The sequence below is a fragment of the Emydura macquarii genome, unplaced genomic scaffold (assembly GCF_026122565.2).
Source record: "Emydura macquarii macquarii isolate MOO-44397 ecotype Brisbane River unplaced genomic scaffold, CSIRO-AGI_Emac_v2 contig_3451, whole genome shotgun sequence".
Classification (NCBI taxonomy): Eukaryota; Metazoa; Chordata; order Testudines; family Chelidae; genus Emydura; species Emydura macquarii.
The window spans coordinates 7,547,003-7,562,071 of record NW_027133588.1 but is presented as its reverse complement, the minus strand read 5'-3'; the positions used below and the strand labels follow the sequence as shown (position 1 = coordinate 7,562,071).

At 49.6% G+C, this 15,069-nt stretch overlaps 1 protein-coding gene across 6 annotated transcripts in view; it reads right to left on the bottom strand.

Moving 5' to 3' along the window:
- Window positions 1–15,069, bottom strand: part of APBA2 (amyloid beta precursor protein binding family A member 2) — a 221,691-nt gene that overhangs the window by 46,702 nt on the left and 159,920 nt on the right. For all 6 annotated transcript variants that reach the window (XM_067534558.1, XM_067534553.1, XM_067534557.1 and 3 more), the window contains 2 exons: window positions 8,054–8,266; window positions 237–356 (listed from right to left, as the gene is read on the bottom strand). In XM_067534558.1, the coding sequence (XP_067390659.1) occupies window positions 237–356; window positions 8,054–8,266 (333 nt within the window). The remainder of the gene's footprint in view (window positions 1–236; window positions 357–8,053; window positions 8,267–15,069) is intronic.

Genomic DNA, 15,069 nt, shown 5'->3' with positions numbered 1-15,069 from the left:
TCCTAAAAATCAAACTGTACTTTGCATTGGGTACGTCCTCCAACAAACATTATACAGAGTGTACAAACACTTATCTCCACAACATACAGATGTAACATTCTGTCTCTACTTTATAAGTCAGGAAGCTCAAAAGGTTCACATAAAGCACACAATTTAGCTTTTTAAAATAGCCCAGTTATTCAGCTTTTTAGCATATTTCCAGGTAAAAGCCATAAACAATGAAAGTACAAACTTACAATTCCATTCTGTACACTGAAGCCCAGCTGGTATTTCAGGTCTGGTCGTTTTATGAGGACAGTTGTAACAGGAGGACAGCTGACAATGTTCAGTTTCACTTGTGTCTGGTTCTTAAGACCCTGAAAAATATCCCAAACGTTAGCTTTTGCTGAAGTATTCTTAGTTCATTCTTTTTTTGGTGCTCTCCTCACTGGAAGTATGTGAAGCAGCTGAGCTGGAAACCCTGTACCTACACCCCCCTCCCGCCCCCGCAAATACAACTAACATCGGACTCCCCATAGGAAGGAACATATTGCCATTCCACAATGAAAATTATCCTATTGCTCCTGAGGAGAGAAGTCCGGGACTCTTTCCAAACTATCAGTCCAGCTGGCCATCCCAAAACCTTACCAACAATAATAATTCACTCTTATACAGCACCTCCAATCCAAGGATCTCACAGCCCTTTGTAATTGTTAAAGATCAGTTTTGTTGGACAACATGCCAGGAGGATTTAGAAGGTTTGTCTCACCTTGAAAATATATTTTATAAAGTCACAGCAGGGAAATATAATGTCCCTGTGTCTTTGTCTTGCTTCCTGGTTCTTATCTTACCTCCCTTGTGTACCAACAATAATACTGAACCAACTCCAACCTCATTAGCATTGCTTGGGGTCCTAGTGCTAATTGGCTCCCAATGAAGATGACTGGATGTGGAAGCTGCAGCATCTACATTATTCTGGAGGGGGTACCTGAAAGATGTTTCGTTTCTATGATGTGTGGCCTGATAGATCCAATGGAAGAGAACATCTGAGGTCTGGAGAGGCATCTAGAAACTATGGTTGAGTTTTGAAGGGGATTTGGAGGATAATGGATGAAAGGAGGGGGGGGGCTAACGGGAAACCTCAAGACTTGCAGGTGTGTGCTTGGATCAGAGAACTGTAAGGGTATACTGCTAGATGAGGAAAGTGGCCAGTGGAAGCATGTGATTATAAGAAGGCAGAGGAAAAGACAGGCTAGAGAAGGAGAAACAGAACTGAGGAACAGGCTTGCTGAGTTGGAAAATGAAAGGGAGAGGCAGGCGATAACAGCTGGGAGAACAAGCGCAAATAGAAGATCTGCTAGTCTACAAGAAGAGGGGAAAAGACAATGGAGACAGTCAGAGTCTGGAGCCCCATGAGGACAGAGGATGACTTACAGAAGGTTGCAAGGGGGAACAAAAGGCAAGACAACTTGCAGCCAGAAAGAACAGAAAGGGGGAGGCCAGAGAATTGCACCAACACCAGGAAGAGGCAGATATATGTGACTGGGGACTCCCTACTAAGAAGAACGGACAGCCTGTCACCAGAGTTGATCCGGAGAACAGATGGGTGTGCTGTCTGCTGGGAGCTAAGACAGAGGATATGGACCTGCAGCTGTAGAGGATCCTAATGGCAACAGGAAAGAATCTACTGATTGTCCTTCACATGGGAACAAATGATACTGCTGCACTGTCACGGGGGCACACCTAGGAAGACTACACCAGGTTGGGGAGGACTCAAAGAAATGGAGGCTCAGGTGATCTTCGTTGGGATTCCACTTGTCTTTACAAGAGGAGAGTGAAGGTGAGACAAGATTATAATAATCAACAGAGGGCTCTGGCAGCGTTGCTGTAACAAGGTCTTTGGGATGTTCAACCACTGGGAGGCATTCACAGATGACTGTTCTCATGGGATGGACTCCACCTGAGTAGGGAGGGTAACAGACTAAGTGGAGGCTGGCCCACTTGAACTTTAAACTAGGAATTCGGCGGAGATGGTTGGGACATGGCTTATGTAATCTCCACACCTGATTTTAACATTCATCGGGAGGAAAAATCAAGTAAAAGAGAATGCAATGCCAAAAGGAACGACAGAGGGTAGGAGAATAGACAGTGCCAACAGCACTGAAAGTAACAGTCAGGTAGGCAATACTGGCAATAAAAAGACTGTACCTAATCAGATGAAGAATCTGGGCGAAGCCAAGCAAAAACAACTAAGGTGCCTGTACATCAATGCAAGGAGCCTGGGTAACAATATGAAGGAACTCAAACTACTGGTGCAGGAAGTGAAACCAGATGGTATAAGGATAATGAAAACTAGGTATAATCGTAGTCATGACCAGAATACAGTTATTGAAGGGTATGTACTGTTCAGGGAAGACACAAGTAAAATTGAAGGTGGTGGAGTAGCATTGTGCATTAATGACACGGCAGACTGTAAAGAAATTAGAAGTAATGGAAGGGATAAAACGGAATCTGTTTGGGTCAAAATCACTTTAGGGAAGAAAGATAGCAGAGCTCCACTCGGATAGTGCTTAGGGTCTGCTATAGATCCCGGATCTGATTTGGATATATAGAGACCTTTTCAATATTTTAATTAAATACTACCACTGGGAATTGTGTGATTATGGGAGACTAATTACCAATGTCCTCATCTAATACCAGGCACTGAATTTCACCCCTCTTAGTATTTAGACTTGCATTTTTACACAAGGACTTATAACATTTGTCAATATTTAGTTGTCTGTCTTCATGTGATGCAGCTGAATGGGACTCTTTCATTGGACAGTTTCTCTTCTGTTCCTACCTGTACTCTATCAAATTCTATCTTCTCTTCTTTACTACGATTTAGAGTTTCTCCTTTAATAATTCCTCCCCCTAAGGGATGTGTCTGTCCGAACCATGGGCTCCTCCACATCTGTCAGCTTTTCCCCAGCCCTTAGTTTAAAAACTCCTCTATTTTACATGCGAGTAACCTGATTCTGTTTTGGTTTAGGCAGAACCTATCCCTTCCTGTGTCAGCACCTCCTTTCCCAAAAGTTTCCCAGTTCCTAACAAATCTAAATCCCTCCCCTGAACAGCATCATCTTATCCACACATCGAGACCCTGCAGTTCTGCCTTTCTAACTGGCCCTGCGCATGGAACTGGAAGCATTTCAGAGAATGCAATCGTGGAGCTCCTGGCTTTTAATCTCTTACCTAAAAGTCTGCAGGCTCTCTCTCTCCTACATTTCCCTATGTGATTCGTACCTATGTGTACGAGACCACTGGCTCTTCTTCAGCACTGCACATAAATCTGTTTAGATGTCTTTAGGGGATAGCAACCTTCACACCCAGCAGGCAATTCACCAAGTCCTGGAAAGTCTATTCTGTGTACCTCTCTGTCTCCCTTAGGTCCTCCAGTTCAGCCACTCTGGTCGCAACTGCCTGTACTCACTCTCTGAGGGCCATGAGCTGCTTGCATCAAAGGCACACATATGCCACATGCTCACAAGGCAGGTAATCCATCCCTGCTGTTTAGTGCAATAAATTGGCTAGCCCCCACTCTGTTGCTGGATTTCTCCCTCCATGATTTTTACTTTTGCAGGGTTCTCTCTCTCTCTCTCTCGTGTGTGTGTGTGTGTGTGTGTGTGTGTGTGTGTGTGTGTGTGTGTGTGTGTGTGTGTGTGTGTGTGTGTGTGTGTAGGGATAGGTGAGCGGAGGATTATTAGCCTAAATTCAGAGAATGTTTTGTCTCTAAAGTCCCTCTCAAAACTCCCGTTTTCTGCTCCTGTTCACTAGCTCCTCTGGTCGCTTATGAGCTGGCTTTTTAAACCCCTCTTCTGCCTGAGTTAGCCCTGCCACCTTGTCAAGGGATCCAAAAGGGATTAGGGATCAAAGAATGGCAGGCTAGAATCTCAGGTGAAAGCTCTCAGCCTTACCTAGCAGGCTGCTCGGTTGAGCACACAGCCCCCCAAACAGACCACACAATAAACTTCAGTCAAGCAGGCACACAGCAAGCAAGCAAGCACACAACAACGAAAATGCTGATTTTTTAAAAAAAAGGATCCAGAGGTAATCCTGACAAATTACAGGCCAGTAAACCTAATTTCAGTACCAGGCAAATTGGTTGAAACTATAAGTAAAGAACAGAATTATCAGACACGCAGATTCACAGATTAACATGATATGATGGGGAAGAGTTAACATGGCTTTTGTAAAGGGAAATCATGCCTCACCAATCTATTAATTCTTTGAGGGTGTCAGCAAGCATGTGGACAAGGGTGATCCAGTGGATATAGTGTTTTTGGACTTTCAGAAAGCCTCTGACAAGGTCCCAAACCAAAGCCTCCTAGGCAAAGTAGGCAGTCATGGCATAAGAGGGAAGGTCCTCTCATGGATCAGTAACTGGTTGAAAGATAGGAAACAAAGGGTAGGAATAAATGGTCAGTTTTCACAGAGGAGAGAAGTAAACGGCGGTGTCCCCTAGGGATCTGTCCTGGGACCAGTGCTGTTCAACATATTCATAAATGATCTAGAAAAAGAGGAAAACAGTGAAGTGGCAAAGGTTGCAGACAATAAAAAATTACTCAAGGTAGTTAAGTCCAAAGCTGACTGTGAAGAGTTAAAAAGGGATCTCACTAAACTGGGTGACTGGGCAACAAAATGGCAGATGAAATTCAATGTTGATAAATGCAAAGCAATGCACATTGGAAAACATAATCCCAGCTACACATAAAAAATAACAGCGTCTAAATTAGCTGTTACCACTCAAAAAAGAGATCTTGGAGTCACCAGGGATAGTTCTCTGAAAAATCTGCTCAATGTGCAGCTACAGTCAAAAAAAGCTAACAGAACATTAGGAATCATTAGGAAATGGATAGATAAGATATAAAATATCATAATGCCATGAAATAAATATATGGTACGCCCAAACCTTGAATACTATGTGCAGATCTTGAAGTCCCATCTCAAAAGATGTATTAGAATTGGGAAAAGTAAACAGAAGGGCAACAAAGATGATAAGGGGTATGGAACAGTTTCCATACCAAGACATTAATAAACCAGGGATTGTTCATTTTAGCAAAGAGATGACTAAAGGGCAATATGATAAGAGTTCTATCAAACCATGAATGGCGTGGAGAAAATGAATAGGGAAGTGTTATTTTGTGAAGGGCAAAAGTGTAACTGGATTCAAAAAAAGAATTCGATAAGTTCATGGATGATATGCTAATGCTATTAGCCAAGATGGACAGGGATGCAACCCCATGCTCTGGTTGTCCCTAAACCTATGTCAGAACCTGGGACCAGATGACAGGGGGGTGGGGACCACTCAATAAACTGCCTTATTCTGTTCATTCCTTCTGAAGCACATGGCACTGGCCTCTGTCAGGAGACAGGACACTGGGCTAGATGGACAATTGGTCTGACCCAGTACGGCCATTCTTATGTTCATTTCCCAGATATAAATTGGAGGAGAAGTGCTACTAATAATGGTAGGGCCCAGATATTCCTGGATGTGACAGCTGACAGATTTCTTCACCAAATAATCACCAAACCAACAAGAGGTGAAGCCATTTTAGATTTGGTATTGATAAGTAGAAAGGACCTCATAGAAGAATTGACAATCTTGCAGAGGACAACCTTTGTTTGAGTGACAATGAATTAATTCGGTTTAAACTAAATGCAAAAACAAACAAAAATAGGTTTGCAATAGGACCCTTAAAGGGCAAACTTTAAAAAATTAAGGGCATTAGTTATGGAACTGGACTGAAGAACTCAAGGATCTGATGGTGGAGAAGGCTTGGAATTACTTTAAGTCAAAGTTGCAGGAACTGCCTGGAGTCAGCATCCAAAGCAAGGGGAAAAATGTAGGGAAAGGTTACAGACCAAACTGCATGAACAAGCATCTCAAACAGGTTATTAAGAGAAAGCCTGAAAGGAACGGAAGATGGGATGGATCAGGAAGGAAAACAACCTCTCGTAGATCAGAAAGTGTAGGGAAAAAAGGTGAGAATAGCTAAAAGCCAAGCAAAGTTGGACATTGCAAAGAAAATTAAAGCAATGTTAAATGGTTCTTTAGCCATATAAATAAAAAGAAAACAAGGAAAGAAGAAGTGGGACTGCTAAAAACTGATGATCGGATGGAAATTAAAGATAATCTAGGTATGGCCCAATACATAAATGAATACTTTGTCTCAGTTTTGAATAAGAGTAATAAGGAGCTTGGGGGCAGAGGCAGAGTGGCTAATGGGAATGAGGACATGAAAGTAGAAATTACCACGTTCGGGGTGGAAGCCAAAACTAGCTTAATGGAACCAAATCAGGGGGCCCGGATAACCACCATCCATGAATATGAAAGGAACTGGCACAAGAAATTGCAAGCCCGATAGCAAGGCTTTTTAATGAATCTGTAAACTTAGAAGGTGTACCCTATGACTGGAGAATTGCAAACATAGTACCTACATTTAAAAAAGGAACCAAAAGCGAGCTGGGAAACTACAGGCCTGTTAGCTTGACCTCAAGTGTATGTAAAGTCTTAGAACACATTTTGAAACAGAAAGTAATTAAGGACAGAGGTAAACGGTAATTGGGATAAAATACAACATGGTTTTACACAAGGTAGATTGTGCCAGGCCAACCTGATCTCTTTGAGAAGAAAACCTGTTATCTAGACAAAGGAAATACAGTAGATCTACCTGGATTTCAGTAAAGCATTTGATACAGTTCCACACGGGAAATTATTAATTACATTGGGGAAAATGGAGATTAATGAGAGAATCAAAAGGTGGGTAAGGAACTGGTAAAATGGAGACTACATTGGGTCATGCTGAAAGGTGAACTGTCAGGTTGGAGTTGGGTAACTAGTGGAGTTCCTCAGGGACCAGTCTTGGGATCAATTTTATTAAACATCTTCATTAACGGCCTTGGCACAAAAAGGAGGAATGTGCTAATAAAATCTGTGGAATAGCGTGAGCAAAAAAACCTGAATTTATTTCAAGACTGAGCTTGATATGTTTATGGAGGGATAGTATGATGAGATTGCCTACTACGGCATATGGCCCATCCACAACTGCTATTAGCAAATATCTCCAAAGCCCGGAGATGTGATACTAGATGGGGAGGGCTCTGAGTTACTATAGAAAATTCTTTGCCAGGTGTCTGGCTGCTGGGTCTTGCCCACGTGCTCAGGGTCTAATTGACCGCCATATTTGGGGTCAGGAAGGAATGTTTCCCCAGGTCAGATTGGCAGACACCTTGGGGTTTTTTGCCTTCCTCTACAGCAGGGGCACAAGTCACTTGCTGGTTTGAAGTCGAATAAACGATGGAGTCTCTTTAAATCAAGATTTGTCTTAAAATCAAGTCTTTAAACAAGATTTGAAGATTTCAGTAATTCAGCCAGAGTTTATGGGCAAATTACAGGAGAGGGTGGGTGAAGTTCTGTGGCCTATAGGGTGAAGGAGGTCAGACTACATGATCCTTTTGGCCCTAAGGTCTATGACAGTTTTAAGCACCAGGTCAATTAGACTCGTTCTGATCAGAGTTACATGGCACAATGCAAGTTGTCACCAATAGCTGGCAGCTGCTGCTGAATCTGTGCTAGCAACAGTGCCCAAAAATAAAACAATCTCTTCCCTCCAGTCCACCACCCCTTCAACCTGCATGGACCCTGGACTCCAAAAGGAAGGCTTCTGTATATTTGTAGGAAGGACAGTGCTGTGGATGCATCTGAGTTTTCCTCCCACTGTTAAGTGTGGAGACCCACATGTAGTACATTCTAGGTCTAGGAGATATCTGCGGCACGATCTGTCTCTTTTTAGTCTTTGTGAAATACTCTTGCAGCTATGCTTCCTTACAGAACCTTCACTCGCTTGTTCCTACTAAAATCTGTTCCAAGCAAAGACCTGAAATGTCTGAGTCTATAATTCACGTTTTACTGGTGCAAGATTGTTAATACACATAAGCATCAGAAACTTTAGAGCACTTTATAAAGACATCATCTCATCCCTGGAGGCGTACACTCTACAAATATGCATATATAAAAATATGAGTTGGGTACCTTTATGATCCCTTGGCATGTTACAAGAGGAAGACCAACTAAACTGGTCCCATTAATTGACATAATCTGGTCTCCAATGCTTAGTTTCCCTGAACGAGCTGCAGGGCCTCCATTCATCATGTTAGCCAGGATAACTGTGGGTAGGATGGATCCCCATCCTGATTCCACAATCACCACCCCGAGAATTTCTCCCTTCTGTTTTTCTAGCTGCAGCTGCAAAGAAAATGTATATAAATCATTGTTTTATTTTAATTACATTTCCTCTGCACTTTGAACACTAATATTTCAGTGGTTAATTAAAGTTAAACATTTACAAACAAAACTAAATCACTTTCCTATTAAGCCTGAGAAGTTACTTCAAAAGACAGTCAATTTTTTTTTAAGTGAATACCGTTACAAATTCCACTTTCTAGCACTCATTAAATAGGCTGCCCTGATTTTTTTCTAACTCCTTTAAAATAATTTTTTACAGAGGATCTTCTGCTCTCATGTTGAAATTCATACAGGTCTTTATAACCAAGGAGAAAAACAAGGTTACTTACCAGTAACTGATGTTCTTCGAGACATGTTGCTCATGTCCATTCTACTATAGCTGAGTGCATGCCACCGTACACGGTTCCCAGAACTTTTTCCCCCTTAGCAGACCCCAGAGGGCCGGCTCTGGTGCCCCCTGGAGTGCTGCGCCCATGCCGCGGCATATGAGGCACTGCCGGCCCCATGCCCCTTCAGTCTCTTCTTTCCACCCCTGACGGTCGGATGGAACTAGCCTTGCTCCCTCCAAGTGCCATTCCCCTTCTTCTATCTCTTTGTTAATCAAAGTACCTAGTTAGTTTAAGTAGTTGTTAAGTGCTGTAGTTTAGGAAGAAGTCCCTGACGGACTTAAGGTGGCCGGGCTATGTCCTGGGTTTAACCCACCCCCCGTCCCCCCCACTCGGTACCTTAAGTGCCTGGGGGACAGCAGACAAGAGTAAGATATGCAAGGCTTTTAAACAGTGAGCCAGAGGCGGAGAGATCAGGTTTAAAGCCTTGCTCCTATCACAGTGCTCCGCTCTGTGTCCGGGTCGTCCTGCTCCCCTCGCTGCGGAGCGCATCGTCGGCACCATCGGCACCGGATTCCACTCGGCAGGAGCAGTATCCCCGGTGCCGACGACGAGGAGAGCGCATGGAGCATGGACACTCCCCTGCGCCGTGGGTACGGGCAGGGTCGCGGACAGAGATGCCCCAGCCACGACCCATCGAGTCCCCTCCGGGTCTGCATCTCTGAGCAGGGAGCCACCCCCGACTCCTGGGAGTGGGAGAGTGCCCCTGCCAATGCGGAGGTTTCAGGCGGCAAGAGCCCGGTTGGCCTGCCTACACCATCTCCGCCCCCCGCCCCCTCCCCCTGCCGAGGGAGAAGGGGCTGGGGTCCCGGGGCAAGCCCGCGTGGGGTTCCCCGAAGGGCGGTGGAGATCCCCAGTCCGGGAAGGAAGATCTCCCACCAGACGGTCACCGGGGGTAGAGCGAGGACGCTCCCCCCAGCAGGTCAGCGGCGCTGCAAGTCCTGGGTGCCGAGGCTCCTTCCCGCAGTACCGAGCCCTCCAGAGCACTCCAAGGCTCCCGGCGGTAGTGGGGTTCCCGGCGGTAGCGGGGCTCTCCCGGCACCGCAGCTCCAGGCGGTGCCGGCGCTCTCAGCGGCACCACAGCCCCAAACGGCACCGAGGCTCTCCACTATGCCGAGGGCTTGTCGGAGCTGCCCCTTGGCGGTCCCCCTCCCCCTCATACCGACACAGGAGGTCCTCGTCGTTCTCCATGGCGGAGGCAGCGAAAACACAGTCCCCGGCATGGGCACAACACCCGGGACAAACACGGCCGCCTGTGTAGCGGCTCCAGTCCCACGGGGGGGACAGTCGTCAGGACGGCCGACGCCCCCATAAGGTGTCCAAGCAGGTGGCACTGTCAGCCCCAGCAGTTACTGGTCAGTAACCCTGTTTTTTCTTCTTCGAGTGATTGCTCACGTCCATTCCACTATAGGTGACTAACAAGCAATACCTTGGAGGTGGGTAGGAGTTACTGGTGAGCCGCCCTCAGCACGGCTCTGCCAAATCCTGCGTCCTCTCTCGCCTGCTGGACGATGTCATAGTGGGACGTGAAGGTGTGCACCGACGACCAGGTGGCGGCTTTGCCGGTGTCCTGCAGGGGCACTTCTCCCAGGAATGTAGATGAGGCTTGAGCTCTGGTTGAGTGCGCTGTGATGGTTCCTGGAAGCGGCACCTTCGCCTGCTCGTAGCAGAACTTGATGGATGATGTAATCCACAAGGAGATGCGCTGGGTGGAGACAGGTGAGCCTTTCATCCGGTCCACCACTGCGACGAAGAGCTGCGTTGATTTCCGGAACGACTTTATACGCTTGATGTAGAAGGCCAGGGCTCGTCTCACGTCCAGCGAATGCCATTTCTTCTCCTCCTCCGAACTGTGCGGTTTGGGAAAAAACACAGGGAGAAAAATATCCTGGTTACAATGAAATTGGGAAACCACCTTGGGCAGGAAGGCTAGGTGCGGCCTCAACTGCACCTTATCCTTATAGAATACTGTATAAGGGGGGTCCGAAGTCACAGCCCAAATTTCGGAGACCCCCCCTAGCTGAGGTGATGGCCCCCAGGAAGGCTACCTTCCATGAAAGCATGAGCAGAGGACATGAAGCCCTGGGTTCAAAGGGGGACTCCAAAGTGAGTCTCAAGAGGACCAGGTTGAGATCCCAGGGAGGCACCGGGTTGCGGACCTGCGGATAAATCCTCTCCACCCCCTTGAGGAACCTGACCGACATGGGATGGGAGAACAGGGATCTCCCCTCTAGTGGCTGATGGAAGGCCGAAATGGCTGCCAAGTGAATCTTCAATGAGGCCAGCACCAGACTCTGGAGCTTTAGCTGGAGCAGGTACTCCAGGATCGCCTGCAGAGGCGAGAGGCTGGGCGGAATACCCCAGGACTCTGCCCAAGAGGTAAACCGTTTCCACTTAGCTCGACACACGAGCTGTGTATAAGGTTTCCTGCTGCCCAACAGGACTTATTGCTCTCTTCCTCCGTCAGCCACAGAGCCTCCAGGCCACGAGGTGCAGGGAGTCCAGGTCCGGGTGCAACAGGCGACCATGGTCCTGGGAGAGAAGGTCGTGCCGCTTCGGGAGCTCCAGGGGTGGGGCGATCGAGAGGTCCAGCAGCATGCTGAACCAGTGCTGTCTCGGCCAGGCTGGAGCGATGAGTATAACATCCGCCCTGTCCCTCTTTATTTTCAGTAGGACCTTGGGCAGGAGCGGAATGGACGAACGCGTACATGAGGGTCCCGGTCCAGTCAATAAGAAACGCGTCGGAAATCGACCCGGTCTCGCGACCCCGGAGCGAGCAGAACCTCGGGCACTTCACGTTCCAGGCCGACGTGAATAGGTCCAGATGGGGAACACCCCACTTTCGGAAGATCGTAGTCACTACCTCTGGGTGCAGCGACCAGTTGTGGTGAGGAGATCTGCCTCGTCGTTCCTCACTCCCGGGAGGTGAGAGGCAGTCAAGTGGAAATCGTGCCTCAGGCAAAGTCCCACAGACGGTGGCTTCCTTGAAGAGAGCCGAGGAGTGCGCCCCTCCCTGCCTGTTTATATAAAACATGGCTGCAGTGTTGTCTGTCAGCACCTGCACCACCCTGCCTGTCAGGAATCAGAGGAACACTCTGCACGCTAGGCGAATAGCCCTCAGCTCCTTCACATTGATGTGCAAGCGCCTGTCCTCCCCCGACCAGAGCCCCTGAGTGCCTAGGTTGGCGCTGAATTGGGCTCCCCAACCTACATCAGATGCATCGGAAATTAGGGTGACCGACGGGACCAGTTCCCTGAATGGAACGCCCTTCATCACTGCCCTGGGAGTCCGCCCCCAGTTTAGGGAGGCTAAGATGGGCAAGGGAACTGTGACCACCCGGTCCAATGGGTGTCTGCTCGGCACATATACCGAGGCCAACCATATCTAAGTGGTCTGAGCCTCAGGCGAGCTAGTCTCACTACATAAGTGCAGGCCGCCACGTGGCCTAACAGCTGTAGGCAGTGCCTGGCTGTTGTTGTGGGGCATTGGTGCAGCTGGGAGATGATAGAGACCATCGCCTCGAAACGTGGCTGAGGCAGGAAGGCTCTGGCCTGGGAAGCGTCCAGGGTGGCCCTAATGAATTCTATGCGTTGCACTGGGGTTAGTGTGGACTTCTGCTCCTTATGAGCAGTCCCAGCCTGCTGCACGTGGAGCAAGTGAGGGTCACAGTCTCCTGCACTTGGGACCTGGACCTGCCTCTGATCAGCCAATCGTCCAGGTAAGGGAAGATTTGCACACCCTTTCGTCTCAGGTGGGCAGCCACTACCGCCATGCACTTGGTGAACAAGATAGGCCAAAGGGCAGGGTTGTAAATTGGCAGTGGGAGCCAGCCACCATGAAACAGAGGAAGCGTCTGTGGCTAGGGATGATGGACACATGAAAGTATGCGTCCTTGAGGTCGAGGGCGGCACATCAGTCTCCTGGATCCAGGGAAGGGATAATGGAGGCTAGGAAAACCATGCGAAATCTGAGTCATTTGACATATTTGTTTCGACGACGCAGGTCTAATATAGGTACCAAACCCCCTTTGCCTCGGGGATGAGGAAGTACCTTGAATAGAACCCCTTCCCCCTTCTGCCCTGAGGAACCATAACCACCGCTCCTATGTTGAGGACAGTATCCACCTCCTGCAAGAGGAGTTCCTCATGAGACGGGTCCCTGAAGAGGGACAGTGGGAGGGGTTGTTGGGGGGGGGGGGGGTAGAGGTAAACCTTAACCTGTTCAGGAAGGGGTGGGGTGGATCCAGGAGTACAGTAAGGGCACCACCCTAGGGTGCACCATCAAAACTGCCTCCTACAATTGTCTGACCCCCTGGGGGGCTTTTGCTGGGGGGCTGGGGATGAGCTGGGGGGCTGATTCAATCTTCTAAACCCCCTATTTCTTTCCCTATTTCTGTAGGGTTGAAAGGGCCTAGGCGGCGGCCTTGGTTGCTGCTGCGCCTGGGGCTGTGACTGCCGCCTGGAAGCCTGGGGTGTGTACAGGCCCAGGGAGCGAAGCATGGCCCTGGAGTCCTTCAGACCGTGCAACTTCGCATCGGTCTGATCGGAGAAGAGGGCCGACCCATCGAAGCGGAGGTCCTGGATCGATTGCTGCACCTCCTGGGACAGGCCTGAGGATTGCAGCCACAAGCACCTCCTCATGGAAATGACGGAGGCTATGACCCTACATGCCAAGTCAGCAGTGTCACCGTGATTCCTTCATCCAGGATGGTGGTGAAGTCTGCGGCCTGGTCCTGGGGCAGGGCCTCAGCAAACTGCCAGAGGGAGTCCCACAAATTAAAATTATATCTCCCCAGGAGGGCCTGATGGTTGGCAATCCTGAACTGCAGGGCTGCCGTGGAATAAATATTTCTCCCAAACAAATCCAGCTTTTTGTTGTCTTTGTTCTTGGGAGTGGAACCAGGCTGACCTTGCCTGTCCCGCTGGTTGGCTGCATCTACCACCAGGGTTCCTGGGGCTGGGTGAGTGAACAGATACTCGAACGCTTCGGCCGGGACATAATACTTTTTCTCAGCCACCTTCGCCGTAGGGGCGACCGAGGAAGGGGTTTGCCACAGGGCCTTAACAATTTTGAGGACCCTATCATGGAGTGGTAGGGCCACTCTCGCTGGGGCAGCCGCCGTCAGCATATTGAACAGGGTATCATCGGCCTCCACTAACTCCTTGACCTCCAGCCCCAAGTTAGATGCCACCCTCTTGAGCAGCTCCTGGTGCACCCTGAAATCCTCCAGTGGCGCCATGTTGTCCCGGGAGACTGCCTCGTCCGGGGAGTAGGAAGAGGATTGCTGAGCATGTCCTGCAGGTGCTCCCCTGCCTGCCGAAGGGATGCACCCATAGAGGGTTCCTCCATGGGGTTTGACTCCTCGTCCGAGGAACGGTGTCTATGGGCCTTCTCCTGTGCCGGGGGCACGGACTGCACCCCTGTTGACAGGGTGGATTGGGGCCCTGGTCCCATCTGGATGCCCTATGGGGCCCAATAAGGCCATTGTTGTGGCCATTGTCCCTAGGGCCAAACCAGGGCTGACTGTGCCACCTGCTGTGATGCCTTGTGGGGGCGCCAGCTGTCCTGACGACTGTCCCCCCTATGGGACCCTGAGCCACTAGACCGGCGGTGCCTTGGCCGTCCTAGGTCCCGGGTGCCGTGCTGGGGACCGTCTTCTCGATGCCTCTGACATGGAGGACAACAAGGACCGCCTCCGTCGCCACGAGAGGTGCCAACAGATGGAGGCGCACTCTGAAGAGCTCTTGGTATTGGAGCGCCGTCTCGGTACCGAGGACTTGCAGCGTCGCTTGCCCCTTGGCGATCGAGACTGGCGCTGCTCTGAACTCCGCGGTGCTGAGCCTGACTCCGGCGACCAGGTTCCACGTCGGGGACTGTGTGTTGCGGGATCTTCATGTGGCAACCGGGTTCTGCGCCGCCTTGCTGCTGAGTCCTCCAATGGTGACGGGGTTCTGCGCCACCTCGGTGCGAGCGAACTCCTCAATGCCAGGGATCTGGAGCAGGATCTGTCTGAGTGCTGCCTGGCGGACCTCGACCGGTGCCACCTCTTGGCCTGCACTGCCTCTGGTGCTGGGGACCGATGTCAGGGCCAAGAGGGAGATTCCGCATCCTGAGTCGAAGCAGGCCGGCTCAACGACGTCGACCTGGAGCGACTACTGGGGGAGCGTCCTCGCTCTATCCCTGGTGGCCGTCTGGTGGGAGATCTTCCTCCCCATACCAGGGATCTCCACCGCCCTTCAGGAGGACCCAGCACGGGCTTGCCTTGGGACACGGGCACCTTCTCCCTCGGCGGAGGGGGCGTAGGCAAGGCCAACAAGGCTCTTGCCGCCTGAAAAGCCTCCGATGTCGACAGAGGCACTCTCCCACTTCCAGGAGTCGGGGGAGGCTTCCTGCTCGGAGATGCAGGCACTGGAGAA